This window comes from Calonectris borealis, chromosome 1, assembly GCF_964195595.1.
Source record: "Calonectris borealis chromosome 1, bCalBor7.hap1.2, whole genome shotgun sequence".
Lineage (NCBI taxonomy): Eukaryota > Metazoa > Chordata > Aves > Procellariiformes > Procellariidae > Calonectris > Calonectris borealis.
Window position 1 is genome coordinate 154,505,908 of NC_134312.1, and position 25,433 is coordinate 154,531,340.

The window sequence follows — 25,433 nt, forward strand, 5'->3', positions numbered from 1 at the left end:
CCGGTCCCGCCAGGATCGGCGGGGTCGGGTAGCGAGGAGCGGGGAAGGCGGGCCTGGAACATCTCCCCCGGCTTCAGCGAAGCAGAATAACGCACGCTTTCTGCCTCTTATATTTTTTTAAAAACGTCACTGGCAATCCCCTAATTTAGGGGAGACTGACTCATCATTTCTAAACGCTCAGACTTGCTGGTACTGTCGTTGTTTATTGAGGCACTGATGTTCTGCCGCTTCTTCTTGTAGGGAAGCGATGGCCTGACTAAGGACTTCAGCGTCTTAGACCCGTATAAGTATTTCTGCTGCTGTCATCAACTTGGTGTCTGAACGCCCAGAGTGGGGTTTTCAGGGAAGCACAGGCAGCTGTTTACCGATCCCTCCAGTGGGAGCCAAGCACCGAAATACTTCTGAAGAGCAGAGCTGATCTTCCATAGCATAGACCAAGACCATTTTGAACTGACCCTGCCCCACTCCTTTGGGCAGATTTCGGAGGGCAGTTGCTCGTTTTCTGAAGATACCTCTAAGTTCTCCGTTCTTTTGTTCCCCATTTTCTGTTTCCATGAGTTGCTGTGCTTGCTGATGTAAACCTCGAAAACCTGAGATCTTAAGTATGTAAATGATGATGAGTACTACAGCTTCTAGGCAGCGCTCCAAGCCAGTGTTTCTGGACCTGTGTGCTCTGGTTTACGGAGGCATCGAGAGGGAGTTGTGTAATGGCAGCACTAGCCTGGGAACACCTACTCTAAATTGTTGGTACCACCTTGGTAGTTGCAGCCTGTTTCACCCTTGCCTAGAAGTTGCTGAGCCACTGTCAGCAATTAAAGGTAGGTAACAGTCCCCTGGCTAATGTAAGAACCCAAGCCAATAATTATGACTCAGTAGAGGCAAGACATCTGAAAAGAATTCAAATGAGTCCCAAAAAACAGTCATTCTTGCAAAAAAGTTTGTCACCATTCTAGGCACACAGTAGTAATTACACATACAAATAAGAAATCAGTTCGTAAAAGTACCTGCTAATTTACTAAACAAGAACTTCTGTCCCTCCTCCTTATAGACAAAAAAAAAAAAAATTGGGAAGGTACAACTTGCAAGTGTAGTTGTGGCCTGCTAGGCTTCAGTAATTTGCCCAAAAGTATTGATAGGCGCAGATGCACTGAGGACAGAGAGCTTGGTATCATCTGCCTCTTAAAAGTGCCATCTGCTAGATCTTCTGTTAGCCTCTCATATGTTGTGACAAAAAAGTGACAGAAAAAAATGTCATCGGACTTTGCACAAATCTTACAGAAAGAATGGGACTGAGCTCACCTGAGAATGCATTTGGTATACACTTTGAAGGTCGCCTTTCACAGTTCCCAAAGGTGATTCTCAGTGCTTTGTGTAGTGCTGTAATCAAATATACCTGTACCCAGAAATACCTATTCTCTGCGCCCCCCTTTAGGCTCAGCAGCGTGTTAGCCATCTTCTTAGGAAGCCGGGGGGGAAATCAGGTATATGTGTACGTCTCCAGGTTGGACAGTTTTGGAAGATGTGGAGCTGACACCCATTGCCCATTTCTGCTGCTTTTCTTCCTCCTCCTCTGCTTTTTTTTCACTTTGGCCTCTTGCCTCTGGACTGCAGTAGGTGAGAGATGGGAGATTTTGAATGGAGTTTCTGTTGTTCTTTTGTATTAGGGGTCCGTTTCTTATGCCGGTGGAGCCCTCACAAGTAGAAGTGTAGGGAATGATTGTCATGTGTCAGAGAAGGAAGAGGCCTGTGGACTTCATTGTCTTCCTATTTTCTGTACCTCAAAGGAGGATAAAGTATCTAACTCTCCTCCTTCTGCTTCCAAGCCCCTTTGCTCTGATTACAAGAAATCTTTCCTGTTTAGAAACCCAAATCTCTGGGTTTTTCAAAACTTTCTTGAAGCTGTTACCTTACTAAAGATCTAAACTTAGAGCAGCGGGAATCAAGGGAACGTATAACCAGATCAACAACTCGCGCAGCTACTGTGTAACATATATATTATGTATATATAATATTATATAACATATACTTCATATAACATATACATATTCCAGTAATTATGGTTATTCCAGTCATTATGGATATTCCATCTCATCAGCATGAAGTTCAGAATTCTTAATATGAAGAAGATAAAATCCCAAACCTCTAAACATGTTCCACAAATGCAGATACTGAATATATGAGGAGAGCTGGTATAAGGAATTCTGGCTGCCTCCTTTCTCTTTCTCTGCCTTAGTTGAATATTGCTATATGAAATACTATGTAATTACTACAGCTGTGTCTCTGTTTATTAGAAAATATAGTGTCTTCTGATCATTAATCATTATACTTTATAGATACAGACGAGTCATAGGAGTTATTCCTTCTAATGAATTGCTGTTTTTCACCATTTAATAGCTTAATCCCTCTCTTCTACAGTCACGTATGGGGTTTTTTTGCTTGTTTGTTCATTCTTTATGAGGCTAAATTCATACTTACCTGGGTGATGATAACGGAATTTTACAAGTCTATTCATTTTGCTTATGGTTGAAGGTTTTGAAACAAAACTGCAAAAGGTTAACATGCAAGATGAGCAGAGCTGAGGTTCGCAAGTATGAAGACCAGCAGACAAGTCATAGTTCACGCTTTCATGCAATATGCATTGTCTGTGCACTGGACAGTGTATGCCATTTACAGATATTTGGGGCAGAAATACCTGTTCATGTCAGCAAATGATGTGGGATTAATGGATTCGAAAATCTGGAAAACAAATCTAGCTGAGTTGGTCCTTTTTCTGCTTCCCAGTAAAGGCTCAAGAACTTCACGAATTTCCCAAATACTTATCTAACGTAGGCCTGCCATTCTAAACTTTGTCTTCTTTTTTTTTAAGTCAACTTCTGCTTGAGAAAATAGGTATTTCACAGGATACAGCTCCTCATCTCTTCCTCTGCTTGCCTGAGACTGTTGCACTCACTGCCTCTTTTCATATCTGTTTTGTGGCTGCTGCCATCTCTTTCTTGTACCTGCTGCACCTAGTGAGCTTAAACAGCACTGGCATTAAAGGTGAGCGAAAAATCATAGAATCATAGAATCATTAAGGTTGGAAAAGACCTCTAAGATCCAACTGTCAACCCAACACTACCATGCCCACTAAACCATGTCCCTAAGCGCCACATCTACACATCTTTTAATACTTCCAGGGATGGTGACTCAACCACTTCCCTGGGCAGCCTGTTCCAAGGCCTGACCTCTCTTTCAGTAAAGAAATTTCTCCTAATGACCAATCTAAACCTCCCTTGGTGCAACTTGAGGCCATTTCCTCTCGTCCTATTGCCAGTTACTTGGGAGAAGAGACCAACACCCACCTCGCTACAACCTCCTTCCAGGTAGTTGTAGAGCGCAATGAGGTCTCCCCTCAGCCTCCTCTTCTCCAGGCTAAACAACCCCAGTTCCCTCAGCCGCTCCTCGTAAGACTTGTACTCCAGGCCCTTCACCAGTTTTGTTGCCCTCCTCTGGACACGCTCCAGCACCTCAATGTCCTTCTTGTAGTGAGGGGCCCAAAACTGAACGCAGTATTTGAGGTGCGGCCTCACCAGTGCCGAGTACAGGGGCACGATCACCTCCCTGCTCCTGCTGGCCACACTATTTCTGATACAGGCCAGGATGCCGTTGGCCACCTGGGCACACTGCCGGCTCATGTTCAGCCGGCTGTCAAGCAGCACCCCCAGGTCCTTTTCCTCTGGGCGGCTTTCCAGCCACTCTTCCCCAAGCCTGTAGCGTTGCCTGGGGTTGTTGTGGCCGAAGTGCAGGACCCGGCACTTGGCCGTGTTGAACCTCATACAGTTGGCCTCGGCCCATCGATCCAGCCTGTCCAGGTCCCTCTGCAGGACCTTCCTACCCTCGAACAGATCAACACTCCCGCCCAACTTGGTGTTGTCTGCATTGGAACTAGAAATTGTGCATTGCAGTACAAGGCCAAAGCAGAAGTACATCTGAGTTATGCCAACGTGGAGTCAGCAGAGGTCACGGGGAGCTTAGTCCACGGGCTGCACATTCCCACAATGAGTTCAAGAGAGATGCACCTCAACAGTTGGAAACGACTGACAAAGACACCAATCCGACCCCTGGCTGAATTCATACCAACCCTCAGGCTTGTTTCCATAAACTGTGGTCCAGGACCCAAACACTTCTGATGAAAAACAGGCAGCGTTTGTTAGAGCAGTTGATGGGTAGGTTGTCTGAACAATAGTAGACGGTGTTAAAAACTCAGGGTCCAGCCTATTAGGCTTTTGATAAGAGCAGGAAAGTTCATTTTATTCTTTATGTCCACCAATGAAATTTCTTCTGTTTTATTTCATTTCCCCAGAATCACTCTTTTGGAACAAGTATCTCAAGATGATTTCTCTTTTATAAAACATACTCTTTACTTTGTGAATATTTGGGGGAATGGCCGCTCAACATTTACAATATTTCCGAGTCAAGCATTTGTAATAAGCCTGAGACAATTTTTATTCTCCTTTTAAAAATTAAATGAGATTCTTAGACAAACTGATAAGCATCTAGGTTTTGGAAAAATAAAAGGACTATAAAAGGTAAGTCAAAATGTGTCTGTTATTACAGGCTACTACAGAGTGCTAAGAGAAATTCAGTCCGCTACAGTGGATTTAGCTCATCTTCACTTTTGGTTTGTAATGTGTCTTTACAACCTTTTCCCCCCTTATTTTCTCAGGGTCAGCTTCCTTGCCAGGTTCCTGAACTCGAATCTGACAGGAAGAGCCACAGATACTGGAAATGTGCTCTTGATAACACAACAAATGCAGCCTTTCTCCTCTGTCAACAATTCTAAGACAGTGTGGTTTAATTTTTTAGAAGAAAAATGCAGCACTTTTATCAATAGGGGGAAAACTGTAAAACCTTAAAAAACATGTATCTCCTAATAATAAATAGAAAGGAAAAATTTTTAGCTTAATTTTTGTTTATTTACTTATGATACAAAACATACTCTGAGATTTGCCCACTGATCTTACCTCTTGGAGACAAATCTTGTAGATAGTCCTGGTCTGAATACCTGGGACTGGAAACTGGAAAATACATGAGCAGCCAGGTGAGCCAGAACCCCTAAAGATCCTCCCTGCCCACCACAGGAGTTTTGCAGAGCTGCTGGTGGGGAGAACACATAGCTGTGCTTCTACCAGATTTTCCCTTTCGATCAAGCCCAGAGGTGAAACATTGCCTTCTTGCACGTGCAGATAAAGGGACAGAAAATATATAAACCCATTCTAAGGCATTCTGGAGTCACCTCTTTACCTTAGAGTTTCAGTTTTTTATTTAAAAAAAGGAAGTTTTAGCCTTAACGGCTCCTAAGAAAAACGTGAGAGGATGACCTGACAATATTAAATACATGGGTATTTGAAACAACAGTTTACGTGAAGCTCAGATGATAGACACGGGGATAGGGATTTTGACCAAGAGATGTACCACTCTGCAGACCGCATCTCCTACTAGCTATTCAGCAGAAAATACAGAGGTAACAGCAGTACAGCAGGCCCAGGCCTGTATCGATCGCCTGTACGCCGGCAACCTCTAAAGGCATCTTCTGCTCCAGGTGGAAGCAAAGATGAGTCTCCTGATGGAGGCAGCAAATCCTTTGCCGCTATTCTGCCTCTCTGGTAGACAAATACGGTCTTATTCCACATGTCCCAGGCCAGGAATAAGGGTATCGGGAAGGGAGTAGTTACGGATGGCATAAATAGAGGTGTGCTTACAGCCATAGACTGACTGACTGTGAGAATGTGTCAGTATTTTTAAGATCCATAATTTATGGTTCTAAGCCATCAGGATTAGTAGTGCTTTTCGTTTTAAACTGTATTCTTTTAGTACTTCAGCGCATGTAGAATACTTTCTGTCATTCCACTGAATTTATTCTACTGCATTAAAACAAATCTGAAGTGTGAACAACGTTAACTGTTTATTTCAGGCATTTAATAACAACTGTGGCGTTTCCTACCCTCAGAAGAATGATGTTTTATAGCAGGACATAGAGGTTTCTGGACTAAATGCTAAAAGCCAGTCTGGATAGCACAGACACTAAGCCTTCTGAAACCACTGGGGAAAGAAAAAGCTCTTGCAGCATTCTTCTGATCTGCTGGCAGTTTCATCCATGATAGCTAAACCTGGAATTAAGGCTAAAAAACATCCATTGTTACCTAGTATTGATTTGGACTCTGTCAGAGTGGTTGGCGCCGTACAGAACAAAGAAGACAACTGACTTAATGACAACTCTTAACAGGGTATGTGTTGAATGGCAAAGACATCAAAACTGGCTCACTATGGAAACTGAAATAATTGGCTTGTGAAGCTTCCTGAGTAGCATATAAAGCAAACATTTACAAAGGTTATTGGATGGTATCTTCAGTTTCATCCTAGCTAGTCTCAAATTAGCAAGCCCATAAAATAGGTTTCTTACTTGATCAAAAAGTTAAGATTGTTAAGTGAAAAATATTGTGGAAAGTGCATATTAAGAAAAAAAAAAGGAAACATTTGTGACTGGTAGGGCTTTATATCTGATATTCTCTAAAATGAAGCAAGATGTAGACCGCAATCTACTATTATGTAAAAGCAATGGTTTTAAATGATCACATTACATATGAGAAAAATCTATCAAACCTGTCCCTGGCAGACAGAAGAGGAAACAATACAAGGACTTCTGTGAGGCAGGTCACCACAGGCAGACCTATTCCCTGCAGTGTCCATTCAAGAAAGGGTGCGATATTACCTTTCTCCCAGAGGCCAGCAAGACCCTTTAGCAGGCGAGTAATACAGTGGTTGGGGAGACCCGAAAAGGCTCTGCTCTGAACAGCCTGCTTGGAGGCTCGTATAGAGACAGACAGTCAGGAGCGGGAACCAATGGTTCACTCTCTTCTCATACAAGAGCAAGGGTGGCCGCAACCGGAGCTAAGAGGCCTCAACTTCAACACGTGCCAAGAGGATGCTTCCTAAAAATGGCAGTGGACCTGAAGTACTCCTTGCCAAAGGCTGGAGTTGATGTGGGATCACAGAGGCCGGGAAATTTAATGGTAGAGCAATCTACCCAGGGAGGGTAAAAAAACAAGGGGGGGTGGGGAAAAACCTACCCCAAAGCGTGCAGCTGAGGAAGTCATCTGGTTGGAAGCTGGGAGAGTAGCGGGGAAAATATTGTATATGCTTGTAGAGTTCTCACTTGTTTCCTTGTTACCTGCTCATAGTTACTTTTGGAAAAAAGATGCTAGTTAAAAAAGACTTTTGGCACCCTTATGTCAGTTCCATTATACTGTTATTCTCTCTAGTTAAGTAGCTCATAATTTCCAAAGTGGATCAAGGTACTGCAGCCAGTTAAGCTCCGTTTCCTTGGTACGCTCTGAAAGAAAAAAAATCCACAGTGAGATGAGAGAAGCATCATCAGAAAACACGCGTCCTTTGCTCGTCCTGACACTGGAAAGAAAGCGGACGTTGACAATCGGCGGGCTAACGCACAGGGTGCCTCCCTGAGCACCCAGCAGCAGCTCTTGTCAGTTTCGGAAATATCCAGGTCGGGCAGGGCTTTACACAGGTACGTGGGACTAAGGGGGGTGCAGAAGTGGTTTTTGAGACTCTGATTTATTAAGTCCAGCTTGGGGACGTCACACCACGTTTTTCTTTCAGGGGCTAACAGGCTGCCTGCCCTTCCCCTGACCGGCAAGGCACCGTAAAATAGATTCACCTCGTTTGACCAAATTGACTTGACACAGCAGAGGGAGTTTTGTTAAATTATCACATATTTCCTACAAACACCCCCACTAAAAACCTCGTTAAGAAGAAACGGCGCGCTGGTGCGGTTACACTGAAGCACAAGCGCGGGTACGCGCTATTTCGGCCGAGCCCAAGCGGGGCACCGCCCGGCCCAAGCCCGCACCAAGCGGAGCGGAGCGCAGCCGGCAGCCCCGGCCCCGCATCCTTAAGCTCCCCAGCCCGCCGGACTCACCGCGGGGCCGCTCCGAGGGACGCCGGGGCCGGGCCGGGCCGGGCCACTGCGGGAGGCAGCGGCCGCAGAGGCGTCCCCGCGCCTCGGCAAGTGGCAGCGGTGGCGGCGCGGCCGCGCCCCCTGCCCGTAGGCCCCTCCTCTTCCTGCCGCTCCGGCTGTAGCTACCCCGCTCGCCTGCTGTTTCCCGGCACAGGCGGAGCGGCTGTCGCGGCGACAGGCGCGGCGGGTTGTGCCCGCTCCCCTCGCCCCCTCCCCGCGGAGAGGCGGAGCTGCCGGCTCCCCGCCCGCCCGCCCACGGCCGGGGGCTGTGGCCATGCTGCGCGGAGCTGCGGCGGCGGCGGCCCGGCGGTGCGGCCCCGGCCGCGGCCCCGGCGGGGGGAAGGCGGCGGCGCGGCGGTGTTGCAGCAGCGCGGCGCGGCGGCGGGAGTGGGTGCCGCCGGCGGGGCGGGACAGCGGGATCGTGGCTTACAACAGCCGGAGCCAGAGCAAGGAGCCGCTCGTACTGGCCACGGAAGGAGTGGCGACCTGGTAGCGCCTTGCGGTGCGGCGGGTGCGGGGCTGCCGGGGGGCCGGGTCGCGGGGCCGCGGCCGCCTGCCGTGCTGGGGGTGACGGGTGCGGTTTGCCTCCCCTCTCCGCAGGTACAGCTGCGGGCCGACGGTGTACGACCGGGCACACCTCGGGCACGCCTGGTGAGTCGCGGCTGTTCCTAGTCGCGGGGGGCGGGAGGGGGAATGTCCCGTCCTGCGTGGGCACGGCGCGGGTGGCAACACGGGCAGCGTGTGTCCGGGTGACAGAGCCCGCTGGGAGCCGCAGCGGGGGCGCCGGCACTTCGCCTCCTGGCCCGTGCAAAGGGCAAAATCCTTTTTGGTTCCCCCCCCCTGGAACTGGGGCTGTTGGTGCAGCTGGTCCAGAAAGAGACACTTGTGGGGTGAAAAGTACTAAGAACACGCACTTTTTTGCGAGGCAGGGTGAGTTATTTCAGATCACATCGGCATAACGTGACCTCTCGCGCAGAGGAGTTGGGGTCCTGGAGCGGAGCCTCTCGCCCGTGCGAAGGGATAGTTCTGCCTGGAATTGAGCTCGGACGCGGTGTCAGCACCGAGGGAAAGCCGTTCAGGGTTGACTATTAAAAAGATGCTTTTAAGGTTAACAGATAAAAGTACCTGTTCTTAAATGTCGGAAAGCCCAGGTAGCCAAAAGTTCTTTTTGCATAGTAACAGTTCAGTGGCTTACTTTGTTTTTAAAAAAAAAACAGAACAGCACAGCATTTTCTCCATAGGTCATTTGGATAATTACAATAATAAACCAGCTTCATTATAAGTAATTTTGAAAAAAGACTTTAAATACACCAGAGAAGGTTGCTGCCAGTTGTTTTAAAATGCGCCTGACGAGAAGACACACCGGGTGCCTGCAGGTTCCTGTGAAGCTGAGGGGACTTGCAACAGCTCAGCTGCTCTTGAGCTCCTATCTCCTAATTCTTAAAAGAACAAGATTCATTGGGCTCCTTGGAAGAGCAGGGGTTTCTCAGATAATTGCCGTCTGTATGAAGATCAGACGCTGTGTATTTGAGTAATTCCCTTTTAATGTAGGGCATTTCACAGCTTCTGGTCCTGTCTCAACTTCAGTCAGAAACTTGTGTTGAATTTTGTTCAATGTTGAGCTATTGCAGTACTGCACAACTGCTCCTTCCTTCTGTAAAAGGGAAGTTTTAAAACGCCAGTCATGTAAAAACACTGCTGGCAATGTCTCCTTAAATGCTGCTTTGCTGTTGTGTGTATGTGGTGGTGTCTTTTTCCTCCTTGCTTTTGTCCAGTCTTAGCAGAAAACTAACCTAGCTGTTTTGTGGTGCTCTAAAAATCAAGAAAATGATATCTTGAATTATTTAGTTTGTACTTAGTACCTTCAGGGGAACTTTAGCATTTAAAAAAAAAAGTCATAGCAATCTGTGTATTTAATTCTACAGTTATTGTAATACAGGCTGTGTTACAGTTTACCTTGAAATAATGACAATTTAAAATCATCACTTGAGAGCAACTGTATAAAAAGATGCCAATAAATTTCTTTTCTTCATCACTTGATTGAGGTTCTCTAGTACGGTAGGGCCTGTCTTCCCTGACGTGATGTAACGGGAGAGGGAATTGCAGAAGCGCTCCTGTCCAAAGGGGTATAGTGGGTCTAGAGCACAATGTTTACAGAGGTGGCGAATTTCACCTTTTGGTTTTGCAGCTCTCTGTTGCTTTTGAATGTCTGTTTTTGTCAGTGGTTCTCCTTGTTCTCCTGCGTTCAGGCCCTTTTGCTTAAAGGAGGGAGTAGGAAAGCCTTGCTCGCTCTGCCTGTTCTCTTGCCCATCTCTTCTTATCCTATGTCTAAACTAACAGTTTCAAGCGTTCCTGATGTGGAGGTTTGCCGTACATTTGTGCCACCTGGGTTTGACCTCTTCACTTGCTGATTTAAGAAAGAATAGTTAGGGCCGAATATTGCCTTTGGAGAGGTGTATCTTGCAGATAAGTAGCTGTGTTATACTCTTTCTGCTGCCTTTTTAGCGCCTTGACGTGTTGTTCCTGTAGCGCTGTTGTGCGGCAAGATACCTGCGGTGAAGACCTTCCTCTCTCTTTTCTGATCAGTGAAACCCTCCAGCGTGTGAGGAGTTGGCTGTTCCTTCCCAGTGTCTGTGGTCTTGCATGTGTCAGCGCTGACATCCTGTTGCTCAGCTGATCTGTTCAGGATGGTGGAGCCTTCCTGATATTATATTTAAAAAAAAAAAATTATATATTTTTTCCCGGTAGCTAGGTCCAACTGTAGAGCTTTGGTAGGCAGAGCTGAAATGCACGCTCCTGATGGAGGTCTACAGGCCAGGAGATGCACTGGGAAAGTGCGTGAAGTCAAATGGAGTGATGGCTGTTGCTACTGTGCCACTCTTGTAAAATACCATCATTTTGTTGTACTCTTGCGACATGTTATCTTATCACTAGAATTCCTTTTTTCCCTCCTTCTTACATTTGACTTGTGGCAAGCACAACAAATGCGGCAGGTAATAATGCAGAAACGAACAATGGAAATGAGTTTGAGATCCTTGAGAAGAATTTGAAAATAGTGGCATTATTATTTTTCTCCCCTCCTCCTTCCCCTCCACAAGGATTTCTTATTTCTCTAAATAATCCAACTTTCTGTAGTCTGTTGTGCTTCCAGTCTTCGAAACAGGTGCTCTGTATGTCTCAATACAACATCCAAAACTCATTCTATATAGAGAAAAAAAATCAGAGGGGCAGATAATGCCATCTTTTCCCTCAGTTCTGAGACTGTCCTCGATCGTGCTGGTGCGAGCTGCAGCCTGGTTGGCATCCAGGTTCCTGGCTGAATGCTTGGAAGTAAGAGTAAAACCAAGCACAAGAGGAGATTTCATTCAGTCCCTTGTGCCTGCTCTGCCACCCCCCTGATTTTGACTGACTGTTTCTTTTCCTTTTCAGTCTTGAAGTGGTAAGGATCCTGCTTTCTGAGATGTCAGGAGATCTGCTCTGGCTCTTCCAGCGTTTCTTCCATCAATTCAGTTGGAAGATCAGAGGAGACGGAACAGTGCAAAATTTGTGTCTGCTCTGGGAACTACAACTGCAGGGCTGTTAAATCTAATGTCAAGCCTTTGATGCTGGCATTGTTCCCCTGAACAGGATCCAAAGACCAGTTTAATATTCTTATGGAATCGTGTCACCAGATTAGATGAACCTTACTCCCAGTGAGCTGGTATTCATTAAAAACTATCTCCCTGGCAGCAAGGCTTTCAAAAAGCCTTTTTCAACATGGGTATAGTGCAAACAACAACAACAAAAAGTATTTTTCTTCGTCAAGATATTACACACCCATAAATCTGAACCTTAACAGCACCTGGTCCCTCCAGCTAAGGGGAAGGATACAAATCCGTTTCCAATATTTGCTTACACTTCGTTGCTCTGACAGCCACGGGGGCTGCAGTTCGTGCGGTGCTGCGGGTGAAATGGGAACATGTAGATCTGTGAGTCTCCTTTCGGGCTCTGTTTTCTCCAAAGCCAGTGCAGGCTGAGGATTCTCATCACCTTGCAGGGCAGACCCGGAGCCTCTAGTCACCCTCTAATATCTCACCTAATAATTGGGTTTTACTCAAAGCATGTTTTGAGAATTACAAGTGGAGAGTCTGTGAGCGACAGAAGATCTGCCACAGCCCTGTACAGCTTGTAGGTACATCAGTCTATCAGCATTAAATACTCTGTTTTGTGACGAAGAGACTGAATAATTTCGAGAATTTATTCTCGAGTGTAAATAAAACAAAATAACCCACAGAGCAGCTCTTCTTTGCTATCAGAAAGGATCTGTGGCAGTGTGTGAATGAAATAATTTATTGGTGGCTGGTAGCTGTAGTTGTTACTCAACCCTAAGCAAAGTTCATTTGAATCCTGTTTTATTTCTCCCTGTTCTTCTGCCCTGTGGATTTTGAAAACCTGTTAGAATATACAAAGCAGGAGGGATGTATTTCAAGAATATCTGATCTGTGTGACTTATTGTGTACTGTTCGCTTTGAGAGAGTCTCCTGGCTCACACGTAGCTTCCAATGCACTTCAGTGCTTGAATAAAGAGATGCAACAAAAGAAAACACTCAGAAAATTTGATGTAATGTGTCACTAATGCCAGAAGAGGGTAGGCCAGTTCAAGGGAAATTTGCTTTGACTTTTGTGCAGGTTTTGGAAAAGCACTTTGTGCACTGAAGACCTTTTCATTGCAAATGTTGGGGTATTTAGATTGTCCATGTGGCTGTTAGTGCTGTTGGTTATTTTTGTTTAAGTTTATTCTTACTACTGCATGTTTAAAAGCTCATGTTTTTTCTCTTCCAGCTCCTATGTTAGGTTTGATATAATTCGAAGGATAATGACTAGGTTTTTTGGAATTGAAGTTATCATGGTGATGGGGATCACAGACATAGATGACAAGATAATAAAAAGAGCCAATGAGGTAGGTATTTGCTGCAGTCTTTGACCCAAACTTTTGGTATTTTCTAGAGCTAGGAAATTTTCTACATAGGAAAATTAACCTGCGTTTGGTTTTTTTTGCTGAGTTTTGTTTGGTTTAATTAGTAAACGTTGAGACTTCTGGTCCCCTGGAGTGGCTGTAGTGGGGCTGGGCGTCGAGAGCTGCGTGGAGGTAAATGCGTGCAGAGTTGTGTGAGGGGGAGAGGCAGGGAAGGCTGCATTATAGCACCCGCGTCCGGCGTCCTCCTGCCCTCACCCCCTGCCTGGGAGACCAGCGGGGAAGAAAAAGCCGGGGTGAATCCTCAGTACGGTTGGAGAGTATCTTATCCCTTTTGGGATAACCCAAAACTTAGCAGCCAGTAAGCTTCTGGCTGTGTTCTGGGGAAGCGTTGTGTCCCATCGATGGTTAAGGGTAGTATATATAGCATTACCACACGCGAGGCTGAGGGTGGTTCCTGAAAGGTGCCGAGCACCATCTAGCTGCAACGTCAGCGCCTTGGAAAGCTTTATCAGTCTTGTCAGAGTTTGTCACCTACGTGAAAGTTAACACTGAGTGTAGGGGTAAGTCTTGATAAGATTGGGGCTGTAAGTGGTTCTCAGTTGGATTTTAATCAGACCTTTTTTACCAGCTGAGCTTGGTGAATGATTATTCCAATTTTTTTTTTTTTGAAAGGTTTTTTGGACCCTGAAACGCTGAGAATGTATTCTGTGTTTTATTCTGCATTTTGAATTTTTTGTTTGGTTTTTAGAATCTGTAACTCATGTCTTCTGGATCATAAATGAATGTGTTGGATCAAATTGCGGTTGCAAGCTTTACGCTAGTTTCTTGGAGCCGGAGAATTTGACAGCTGTCACTTTTATTTAATCTTTAAGTAAACAGTTACTATTCCAGTTAAATATAGGGCACCGCATTCAAACGAATACTAGCATACCACTTCTGGAGACATACACGTGTGTACCCTTAGTCCATTTACTTGCAGTTTTCTAAGGCAGTAGGCAATCTTAAAACAAACAAACAAAAAAAAACAACCAAAAAAAACCCCAAAACCCAGGTATTTTAAATCTATACATGTGCACTTTAAAATTTTTCCTTATTGCCAGAACATTATGGAGATTCTGTGTTTGAGGAGGGGGAAATGATATGATGTTTTAAAAAGAACTTGTGTTCTTTTACTGCATTCTTTGGTTCTATGAAGTAATCTTTTCAGTAATGGCTTTTTTTTGTGACTTTTTGAAATGCCTGCTGTGTTCTGCACATTTTGTTTGGATGGCTAAGCCTCTACCTCAGTGGCCTGATTTTGCTGTTGGGACCTCTGTACCTGAAGCATTACAGTGGTAGGATCAACATGCCTAAGCTTGTTCTCCATCCTTTGGTGGGATTCATCTAGAGAAAACCTGAAAGTTGGGCATCTAGTTTATGATGAGCGTGCTGCATGGCCTCAGTGGTCTCTTTGAGTTTGAGTCTCTTTGTGTTTTGAACATGCGTCTGGACAGGAGGAATTTCCCCATCTTCCTCCTATAGGCACCTTTGTCTCTCTGATCAAAGAAGCAGCTGAGCTGTCTAGGGAGATGAGTCCCGTCGCTGGGGTCTGGAAGAGCACTCTCTCTGGTCTGTAGGCAGAAGTGTGCCTTCATTTCTCAGTGCTGAGCATCTTCCTCATTTCATTGCTGGATGAGCATCTTGTCTGTCTTCACCAGAACTCCTGCCTTGTCCAGGAGCTTGTCCGAATAGTGATTCCCACCTGCGCTCTAAAACTCAGACCCCTTAAAGATGCTCCAGTAATGAATTAGAAGTGATGAAACTGGATTTATTTTGTTAATGATTCAGTTATCTGCAAGCTGGAGAGACTGACAGTACGTTGTCTGCTCCTCAGAGAAGATGTAAAAGCTTGCATTTGAAACACTTTGATATCACTTTGCTTGCTAGGGCAGGTTTTGCTGTCACGCGTCTTTCAAGCACTGGCCTTTTCTGAATATTTGAGAACAAGTATCTTGTCATGTGCAAGTTGTCTCTTTCCTTTGGGGTTGTGCTTTCTCGTTATTTCTGCGAGGATCCCTGTTCCTCTCCGTCACCCTGTGAATGAGAAATGCAGAGAAAGTGCTTGAGAAGTACCGCACTTGGCAAAGTGTGGTACTGACTTTCAGTTCATTGCCCCTGATTGTACTGAGATCTATGAGTAACCATGATCAGCTGAAATAGCTTATTTTTCTTAATCACTGAAAATTAATATCCTGACTCATCCTGCAAGTCTCTGATGTGTCTTTCTGACATGTAGGTGGTATTGGTGTCCCCTGCCAATAAGTTGAATGAATTTCATGTCCCGTGTACGGTAGTGTATCTTGTCACTGGAAATGGAAGACCCTCTCTAGAGGAAAATAATGAGGAGGGGAAGGAGTTTGTTATTTTAATCTTCGGTTGCTTTCTCTGAAAAGATATGTATTAATATTTTGGCAATTCAGAAGCATAGAAACACTACTTTTAAGTTATTTATAACTTACACGTCTTCCCCATGAATGTTGGATTAATAAGCCTTTCTGACTCTTTACCTTGGGGGCTCGTTAAGTCTTCCAATTAGCTATTAACTGTCTGATAAAAGATTGCAATATTTTATATTATTACTTTGATTTATGATTTACTGATCTGCTTCTCTTTTTCAGATGAATATATCGCCAGTAGCTCTTGCTCGTATTTATGAAGAAGACTTTAAACAAGATATGGCTGCCTTAAAGGTACAGATACTTAACCTTCTAAATTTAGGAGTATTTTAAAGCAATTATTTTGGTCAGGAATCTGATTTTGACAGTTTGATCTGAAAAAATAAATTGATGGCTTGTGTGACAGTGTTGCTTGGAAACTGAGTACTCATTTACTTTTTCATTCTTATGGGAAGATACTGCACACCTTTTGAGTAAGGAAATTGGATGAGAAGCAAACTCTAGATCTGGAATGAACAAGTTAAATTTCTTTAGGAACACAGTTGGGTTTTTTTTTTGCCCATGCAATAGAGCTTTGGTTCACAGATAGTACATATTTACTATAATGCAGAAATAGTCTGATCTAAAGCATATGAAACATCAAATATTCTTTCATCGACTTCAGGTATATCTGCTTCTTGTTCAGAATACTTGTCAGAAGCAGGGAGTAAGCCACTGGGAAAAATTAGTGAGTTTTTTTGCCACCCCTCAGATTTTTTTTTTGTGTGTATTATCCTAAATGCTGCTTATGACCTTTTTATGATACTTGCAACATTTTCTTTTGAAAGATAAAATTCAGGAGAATGTTCTTTAAAATTTGTTTCTTAGACTGAAGGGACTTGTCAGCAGTGTGTTACATACAGGTTAATAAGATGTTACTCTTTGTTTAAGGTCCTTCCTCCTACAGTGTATATGAGAGTGACTGACAATATTCCTCAGATAATTTCCTTTATAAAAACAATAATTGCTAGTGGACAAGCTTATGCAACCTCGCAAGGTAAGACGTATAGCAAGGCAACTCCTTGTTCAGCACACGTACAGGAAATCAGTGCTCTTAGTAATCCTGTTTTGGGATCAGATGAGATACCCTGTGCCAGGCTTTCCGTCTGTTGATTAACAGACAGGGTGTGAGCAACTCGTTTGTGATGACATGAGTGGGCAGAACAACTATTACTCAATTTCTAAGTTAAATGTAGCTCATTACTTAATATAATTGTTTACTGTAATGAACTGCTATTTAAGCTCCTTGGGGAAGTTCTGGCCTGGCTTCTACAAGAGAGTTGGGGGAACCTCTTAGCTCTGAACAGGAGGTGCTGTAAAAGATATGCCTGCAAAGCACAATGTATGGATCTTCTTTTAGCAGAGCTGGTGGTTGTAGAAGCATTCGAGTGCATTGTAACTGGAGTAGCAGTAGGCTATGTTTCAGTCAGAGAGGGGATTGCTGATTGTGCATGGGCAGGGAAGAACCTCGGGAGATCTCCAGAATACAAAGTAATCCGATGTGCAGAATGAGCACATGCAGTGAGGTTACTGAAAAGCTGGTAACATGGAAACATGTGCTACTGCATTTGCAGTATTTCTGAATCTATAAATAAGAATTTCACATGGGAGTTGAAGGGCATTTTGTTTTGTTTTGCTTTCAGGGAAATGTTCCCTCTTCATCATGAATATGCCCCATCTTTGCTATAAAATTAAACATTTCTTTTCTATTAGGCAATGTTTATTTTGATGTTAAGTCTTGGGGAAAAAGATATGGAGTATTAACTACGATTTATCCTGATACGCAAGAGGAAGCAGGTATGTTCATGGCACCAACTTGTTTGTATTAATGCGTTGTCTGAACTCGTGATATATCTATGCATAAACCTTCATTCAACAGTTTGAAACAGTTTTCTAAGCTGTTGTGTATAACCAGCTTTTTGGTTAATTAAGGCCTTTTTTTTTTAATTATTTATTGAGGCACTCGCTGTTGGCAGTGCAAGAGGAAATTTGGTGGTTTCTTTTCTTATTTGGTTCCCTTTATACCTTTATTCTGGTACCCTAGAACAATTAAGATTCTTAATTTTATTTAAATACTTGGGAGTGGTACATACAAGCTTCATAGTGAGGTGGTGGTCTCAGCCGTTGCACTAGCCAGCAGTGAGATAGTCAAGGGTAAATGCTGGGAAACATCGTCTACCATGTTATTGTTCGGGCAGTTGCACCCTTCTGATGCGTGCTAACCAGACGAATTTGGTCCTTTCATTACTTCTCGCTGGGCTACTGCTAAGCAGCCAATTTGTGTGAGGGTGAGCGATCTCTTGATAGGCTGTGCTAGAGCATGCCTGTACCCTGGCTGGGTGTTTTTTGCTGCGGTTGCCCAGCTGCTGAGCAGGATTGCTGAGCCGCTCTGTAGTTTCCGTAAGTTGGGTCTGATCAGCATTGGAGAATTCCACGCAGCTCTCCTGCATCCTTTGCGCACTGAAGTTCAATATTTCTTCACTGAAAAAAATCTGTTTGCAATTACTGAAAATGCCTGGCAGGCTGATGCTCAGGTGAATCGCAGCCAGAAACTTCTCACAGCTCTACTCTGGAGTTGTTTCAGCATTACAGCTCTCAGAGGGAACGCGTTTTGTCGACAGTTATTTAGAGGCAGTTACTGACTGCAAAGGCAGCCAGCAGCCTCCTGGGCTGCGTTAGGAAGAGCATTGTCAGCAGGTCAAGGGAGGTGATCCTTCCTCTCTGCTCGGCATGAGGTGAGACATGCCTGGAGTGCTGGGTCCAGTGCTGGGCTCCCCAGTACGAGAGAGACATCGGCATACTGGAGAGAGCCCAGCAAAGGACCGCAAGTACAATGAAGGTCCTGGAGCATCCTTCATATGAGGAAATGCTGAGAGAGCTGGGACTGCTCAGCCTGGAGAAGAGGAGGCTCGGGGCATCTTACCCATGTGTACAAATACCTGATGTGGGGAGCAAAGAAGATGGAGCCAGGCTCTTCTCAGTGGTGCTTGGTGACAGGACAAGAGGCAATGGGCACAACCTGAAACACGGGAAATTTCACTTAAACCTAATAAAACCCTTTTTTACTCTGAGGATGGTTAACTAGACATCGTCCTGGGCAGCCTGCTGTAGCTGAGGCTGGTCTGAGCAGGGGGTTGGACTAGATGACCTCCAGAAGTTCCTTCCAGCCTCAACCGTGACTGATTCTGTGTTTTACCCTGTTTCCCCTCAAGTAAATTTACTGTTATTTCTAAAGATTTTGACTGATGTTTGGCTTATAACCAAGAAGGTGAAGAGTGCTTTTTTGTAGCAGTATACTCAAAAAAAAAAAAAAAAGGCGAAAGAGGGATGGAGTCAGCAGATCAGCCAGAGCTTGGCAAACTAGTGAAAGAGCCAAGGTGAAGATTCAGTGGATAAAACTAGAGTTGTATTTCTGTCCCCTTATTTCTTATCAATTTTGAATGATGAAGCAGGTGTAATGGATTTTTGTAATGTGCTTCTCTTAATATTGCATGACGTTCTGAATAAAAACTGACTCTGTGTAATATCGATAAAGTACAAGCGGAATGGCTCAAGAAAAATGACCATCTAGTAGATCTCTAAAAATAGCTGAGAATCATCATTAAAATGTGTTGATACTGGAATGCTCCAGGGATTGGTTCAGACCCAGTGATACACTGTGGTTTTATTAGCAATATGAAATAAGTAAAGGAAAGAAGTAAATCTAGCATCAACTGCTGATAAAACAGATGAGCCGTGTTAAATAAGGGAACTTGAAACAGTGCGAGTTGCTTGCCAAGCTGGATCCCTTCAAGCCAAATAAGTATATTGTTCCGCATCAGTCAAATGTGAGGTCATGTATCTGTCAGCAAAAAAATACAGAGTTCGGAACCCCTGCCGGGGAGCGGTGTGGGTCTGACCAGGGGTTAGGAGCCAGCAGAGACGAACCGCCCCCTGCGGTACCGTGGCAAAAAAGACGACATCCTTGGCTGTGTGGTGAAGGAAGCAACAAATGTAGCTGGGGAGGAGACCTTTGTGGAGAAGCCATTGGTGAAAATGGTCCTGGAAGGTTGCTACTGTCCAAGAATAGTTCTGATTCTCATCTCCATGCTCTTCTTGGTTTTACAGAATCTGAACCAGAAACTATTTGTGTCCCAGAGAAAAAATTGTGGGTTTTTTTTTTCTTTGTTTGCGGGTTTTGGTTTGAGTTGTTTTTGTTACCTTTTCTGCTGCGGTGCAATCTGTTTGCCCTAGGAAACTGGCTGATAAGTAACTAAATGAATGATGTAAAACCAGAGAAGGCCAAAAGGACTGAAAGGATAAGATGTATTAAAGAATCTTGAATCCATCTTTTCAGCCTGCAGAAATCTAATTCAACACATTATTTTTTTCAAACGCTTGATTGAGAAAGTGGAAGCCCTGTATAAGGGAGAAGGGAGAAAAGTTGCAGGAAAAGAGTTGAGCAAAAGAGATTAAAATCTGAGTAGTTGACTAAACGCACGTTTCCACTTGCTTTCATTTGCTCTTTTTTTTTTTTTTTTCGAGACATGTCCCATTAACAAATCACTTATTCTTGGTAGTTGATACTGATAAACGACATGGTAAAGATTTTGCCCTGTGGAAGGCTGCCAAACCTCAAGAGCTATCTTGGACTTCTCCCTGGGGAAACGGAAGACCTGGATGGCACATTGAGTGTTCCACAATATCAAGGTCAGATTTCTTGGATTTTAAATCTAGTGCTGGTTTTTGTTTTCAGTCACAGTACAATGGTAGCAGCAGTATTGAAAGTGTTTTTTCCAATCAGTAGAAAGCACCAATTTTAATGTGAATACTTTGTGCAATTTGGGATGTCACGTGTGGCCCAAACAAACACTGCTCCACCTTAATGGCGTAGCTGTCTTACTATGTTTTGGCACCTTCTCTTGGGACAGACTGGGGTATTTAAAATGTGCCATGCAGGATCATACAGTTGATTAGCAAGTCTTTTAACTTGAACTGAGTAACCAAAGTTTTAGTGAAAATTATGGTACCTCTTTCATTTGCCTCCCTCCCACTTCTTGCAGTCTCCACTGGACCTAGTTCAGCATGTAGTGCTGTGTCAGGAGGACAGGGTATGGGATTCCATCCCGACTCCAGCGAGTGTGTGAGATCTTGCTGGCCTTATCTTCACAGCAGTTGTGGATGTTCATGCTAATCATCTAAGCTCTCTTTAAAAGTCAGCCACAGTATTAAATATTCTGATTTCTCTGTGGCAGTATATTCTGTGGCACAATGTGAATTGTGCATAGTAGCGTTTTGCTTGTAGTTGGTTTAAATTAATTTGCTCTTAATTTGAAGTTTTATTTTCTCCACAGGATGGTAGTACTTTGTCCTGCACTGTATTAACTTATGACCTATTAATTTGTATTTTAAAAAAAGAGACTTTAAACCTTCTCTCCTGGAAGATTGATAGTGGTACTTGGGTTTGCATTAGTCTCAGATCTTTTTTTGGAAGCTAATAACAAATTATTTAGATCTGGCCTTGTTTAACTTAAGTTTTTAACCCAAGCTGAAAGTAGATGGAACAGGTGCTTTAGGTTTCTCTTTCATATGCTTTGCTGGTGCACCTGGCATTGTTGGTCTTTACGACCTGATTGTGAAAAGCGTTTATCAGGGTGATTTTCTGTCTGTAAGTAGTTTCAGCACTATGAAACAGTTCTTAAAGCAACTGAAGTGCACAAAAACATGCTGAATTTGAAGTGCAACCTTTGACAGAAGTGCACAGGTAAAAAATGCCAATTACAAAATGGCCTGTCTGCTAATGTGGTGCTGTTTATAGTCTGCATTTCTCTCTGTAAAAACTTACTTTACTGCGGCTGGATGAGTCTCCTGCCACGTAAATAAGAGTTGACCCATGCAGAGCATAAGAGTAGTGATCTTGGACTGTGGAAAATGGGGAGCTTATTTTGGTAAGTTACCTAAAATGTTTTGCTGTCCCAGGCAGCTGTCGAAGGCCCGTTTTAAGCAATACCTACATACCTGTCTGTTTTGCTTAAAGACCTCAAAGCACTTTAAGTAAGCTAAATGAACTAATTTTGAAAAGTCTTTGAAGCGTGCCTGGGGAAGGTGAACGAGAAGGGCGTTGGTCTCTAGTGCAGCCCTGGAGGAGGGAACCGCCTGCTGTCATTTCGGTCTGATCTCCTCTCTGGAGTTTCCCTTGCGGTGAGATGAGCTGCTCCTCCCGCCCCGAGCGCTTTGCAGATCTGTCTCTCTCCTCTCCCCAGCTCTTAATGGTTTTGTTGGAGGAAACGGCAAGTGGCCAGTGCTCCTCTGTAGATGGCACAAGGGAAGGCGTGAGCCAGGGCCACTCCTGTGACCATCTGTGCTTAAGCTGGTTTTGGAGCAGACAGGAGGAAGCAGAGGGGCATAGGCTTGGGAAATGGCAATAGCTGGTCTTTCTTCCCTCCTCTCTTCTCCTCGTTTTCTTTTCTTCCTGTGCCCCAGCTGCTTCTGCAGAGCCATCGTGAGCCAGGGTGTTAAAGACCAAGGGTACTTTCTCCCAAAAAGGGACAAAAGTATTAACACCTAGCCGGCTACCAGGAGCAACTTGTTAACATGACGTGTGGAAAGACTGCATGTCTGTGCACGTGCGTGTGGGGCTTGCCTTTTACTTTCTGCTTGTGTGGACCTTGCATCTTCCCCAGCTTCAGTGTCCCTGCTTTCTGGGCAGTTAGTGTTGACTCACCTCCCTGTGAGTAGGTAAGTGTTGTCTTTGTTTAACAGATGGGCAAAATGAAGTTATTAATTTGCCCAGCGTGACTTAGCAGGGCCTTGCTAGAGCGGTGGACAGAATGTAGCAGCCTTGACTCCTGGTGTTTAACCAGAAAGCATCTAGGTCTGTCCTGCTGCCACGTGAATACCTTACTTCCAGCCACCAGTATTTGCAGAGAGGCCTGTGCCGTGCAAGCCTGTGGCTGACTCACAGATGCAGCCATGCTGTTGGGACGAGAGGAATGGCCTTGGGAGATCAGAGGCACTGGCACTTTCTTTTGACATTATAACAATAAAGGACTAAGCATTTTCTATCATCATGACTCTATACAGTATTGCCTGAATTCTTACAGAAAAGGTACAAGATAAAGAATAGTAATACCAAATTTACAGAAATGTTCATCACTTCAACGTTGTTAGGTTTGCAGATGAAATCAGCTGTCTGATATTGAAACTGTAGCAGAACAAGGAAAGGAGATGTCCTGCTTGCCGTTCTTTAATCTAAGTTAGAAAAATAATTGCTCCTACTAAGAATTAATTGCGGGCAGATACGGGTCCTGTCCATACAACTTCTGCTGCAGTTTTGGTCCCCAAGAGTTGTGTAAAGTCTTGTTTTAAAACTGCAGTCATTAAATTGTACACTTAAATTTATGATATTTCATCTTATTCTTTTCTGCATTTCTTTCACAAAAAGCTTTTGTAGTGTTCTACTTACTGATCAGGAAAATATTGTTACAGTGCAGTGTTTGGAAAGCAGTTGGACATCCATACTGGTGGAATAGATCTTGCATTTCCTCATCATGAAAATGAAATCGCACAGTGCGAGGTGTATCATCAGTGTGAGCAATGGGGGAATTACTTCTTGCATTCTGGTAAGTAAAATATTAATCACCTGAGAGGCCTGTACAAATATAAGGGTTTGGTTTTTTAGGATTGGTATTTGTATGATATGAAAACAGATGCTCTACTACAGTGATCAAGTTCCTGTCCTCTCTAGTGAAGAAACATAAATGGGAGTGAATCTTGAAACTGTAGAATGAATGCCTTTATTAATAAAGCAGTCACAGTGAAATATTCCTGAATTTCACCTGGGGAAATCTCCAAATAACAGTATATGTGTTGCCCGTTCACAGTGTTTACTCCTAATTAAAAATGTGGAAAGAAGAGTTTTTCCTGCAGAATCTCATTCCCTTTCATTTGAGTTTCCTCAGAATTTTGGGGTACTCTTTGTGATAGGCTTTCTTTTTTAATTGTATTTTGGCTGTAACAGAAGAGGGTGAAAATAGTTGATCTTCCCTATATGTGTTTATGTAGTCCTCCTAAAACCAGAAATTCCTGCTGTCTTAGAACCGGAACCCGCAGTATCTGAAGGCAGGGAGTGGAGGTGGCAGGTGGGCAGGTAGCTAATTGTAACGTTTTAAAAGCATTGAGAATAGAATAAACCGGTCTTATTCTCCAATGTCTCTCAGCACCAGTTGCTTGTGGGCTTAAAAAAAAAGTTTTCAGTAGCACGCAGAATCAAATAGCCTGTGTTTGTAAATACAGTGAAAGGCACTTAATCATGATAAGAAAAGACATATGTACTACTGGATAAGAACGGAAAGAATGCTAAGATATGTGAACTCACAAAGTTGTGTGATCCTGCAGAGAAACGTCTGAGCTGGGATGTTTTGTATGGTTTGAAATGTGGGGGAAGCCTTGCAGGCAGACGCTCTGCTGCGGCAACCAACAACTGGATGTTCCGTGTGTGCAATTCACATACCCATAACTATTTAAATTCTCCTGGGAATTCTCCTTTTATCCACCAGTAGCATTATGCCTAGTGATTGGTATGAGAAACAAGATTTGCGCTGCAGACCAAGTGAGTCAGATGCTTTGGTCTACTCTGGTCAGGCATGGTCAATGAGGTTACTGATGGGTAGGGAGAAGGAGGTCTGTGACATCTATGGACTACATAAAGACCAAGTCACTCACCCCTCGGCTCTGTAGAAAAGTGGAGATGTTGAGTCTCATCACTATGGTCCCTTAACCCTCTCTCTAGCGCTCTGACCAACTTCAGCGTCTCTCTGCTTTCCTACGGAGTGTGAGTGCTTGGTATTGGTGTAGCCCATAGATGTCACAGACCTTGTCTCTTCCCCCAGAAGTGACCTTGCTGGCTATGCCTGACTAAGCTGTACCAAAGTGTCTTTTACTCGCTTGGTCTTCAGCACACGATACTGCCTGGCATTATGTAGAACTGCTCCTTGCTGCCTTTGCACCATAGTGCTTTGGCAAAGTTTGTGCTCTACAGTGCTTTGAGCTACATCGTTGTCTGATGGTACTAGTGCTGTTCCCGTTGATGGAAGTCTTGAAATTTGTTCTTCCTCTTACAGTCATGGTGGTTCTGGATGGTCTTCAAAGCACTGAAGTCAATAGAAAGTCAGGTTCAAATCTGCAGTCTCTCTTCTTGCTGAACCCTACTTTGTGCAAGACATCTTGGTGAACTCTTTGAGCTGCTTCCCTGAGTAAGAGATGCAGAGTTAAACCTGTGCTACGCTCTGGGAATTACTTGGGCTTTCTTTTTTATATATATTTGTACTGTACGGGATGACTATTGAATTCTAGTTTCAGTTCCCAGTGTAGAGCCTGTTATAAATCAATAGTAATCGTCCAGAGGCTGGTGCATCCTTCAGGGTGTGCTTTGCTCCTGAAGTGCTGGGGAATTCTCTGCGCTTCCGCTAAGATGCACTGGTTACTGCCAGGTGGAGCCTTCTGTTGAAAACCAGTGAAACTGACCTTTCAAGCTTGGAATTGAAACTATAGGGGAAGTGCTCTTTGAAACTAACTAACTGAAGAGGAGTCAATTTTTCTTAAAAAATAAAATTTGGAAAAAAAAAAAAAAAAAGAACTGAATTCCAAGGGCAATTTGTACACTGAGGTTCTCTAGGAGCTGACAGATTACATTAATTAAGTCAAAAAATTTTGCTGGAGGACGATAGTGTGAATTATTCAGGGCAAATGAATCAGCTTCAGAAACAATTTATTCTGGTAACAGACTTCAGAATTTTAGCAGGCTCAGAATTGGAGGAGCAATCCCCATTAGAGGAAGAAAATCCCTGCACAGGGGATAAATCTTCTTATAAGGACTTTATTTTTAGATTACTTGTACTCTGGGAAGAGCGCCAAGCCAAAGTTATGAAAATCCTTGTATTTTGTGATTCTTTAATGAAATAATTCTAAGTGCTGAAAGTCTCGAAGAGGAATATTATTTCAAACTCAG

General features: G+C 43.9%; 2 protein-coding genes across 13 annotated transcripts in view; one reads left to right on the plus strand and one right to left on the minus strand.

Moving 5' to 3' along the window:
* Nucleotides 1-2,687: 2,687 nt before the first annotated feature.
* On the minus strand, nt 2,688-8,070 carry LOC142075672 (uncharacterized). The gene is made up of 2 exons (XM_075137383.1): nt 7,976-8,070; nt 2,688-7,372 (listed from the first exon to the last, which is right to left on the minus strand). Exon 2 carries the CDS (start codon nt 3,966-3,968, stop codon nt 3,153-3,155), a length of 816 nt encoding a protein of 271 aa, XP_074993484.1. The 5' UTR covers nt 3,969-7,372; nt 7,976-8,070; the 3' UTR covers nt 2,688-3,152.
* Nucleotides 8,071-8,133: 63 nt separating this feature from the next.
* The window catches only part of CARS2 (cysteinyl-tRNA synthetase 2, mitochondrial), a 41,305-nt gene continuing 24,005 nt past the window's right edge, over nt 8,134-25,433 (plus strand). For 5 of the 12 annotated variants that reach the window (XM_075137203.1, XM_075137165.1, XM_075137185.1 and 2 more), the window contains exons 1-8: nt 8,166-8,503; nt 8,615-8,665; nt 12,836-12,953; nt 15,629-15,700; nt 16,337-16,442; nt 17,159-17,242; nt 20,005-20,134; nt 22,913-23,046. In XM_075137203.1, coding sequence (XP_074993304.1) covers nt 8,289-8,503; nt 8,615-8,665; nt 12,836-12,953; nt 15,629-15,700; nt 16,337-16,442; nt 17,159-17,242; nt 20,005-20,134; nt 22,913-23,046 — 910 coding nt within the window. In that variant the 5' untranslated portion in view covers nt 8,166-8,288. Of the gene's footprint in view, nt 8,517-8,614; nt 8,666-12,835; nt 12,954-15,628; nt 15,701-16,336; nt 16,443-17,158; nt 17,243-20,004; nt 20,135-22,912; nt 23,047-25,433 lie in introns of all 12 variants that reach the window. The other 7 variants (XM_075137216.1, XM_075137236.1, XM_075137225.1 and 4 more) reach the window with 5 other exon arrangements.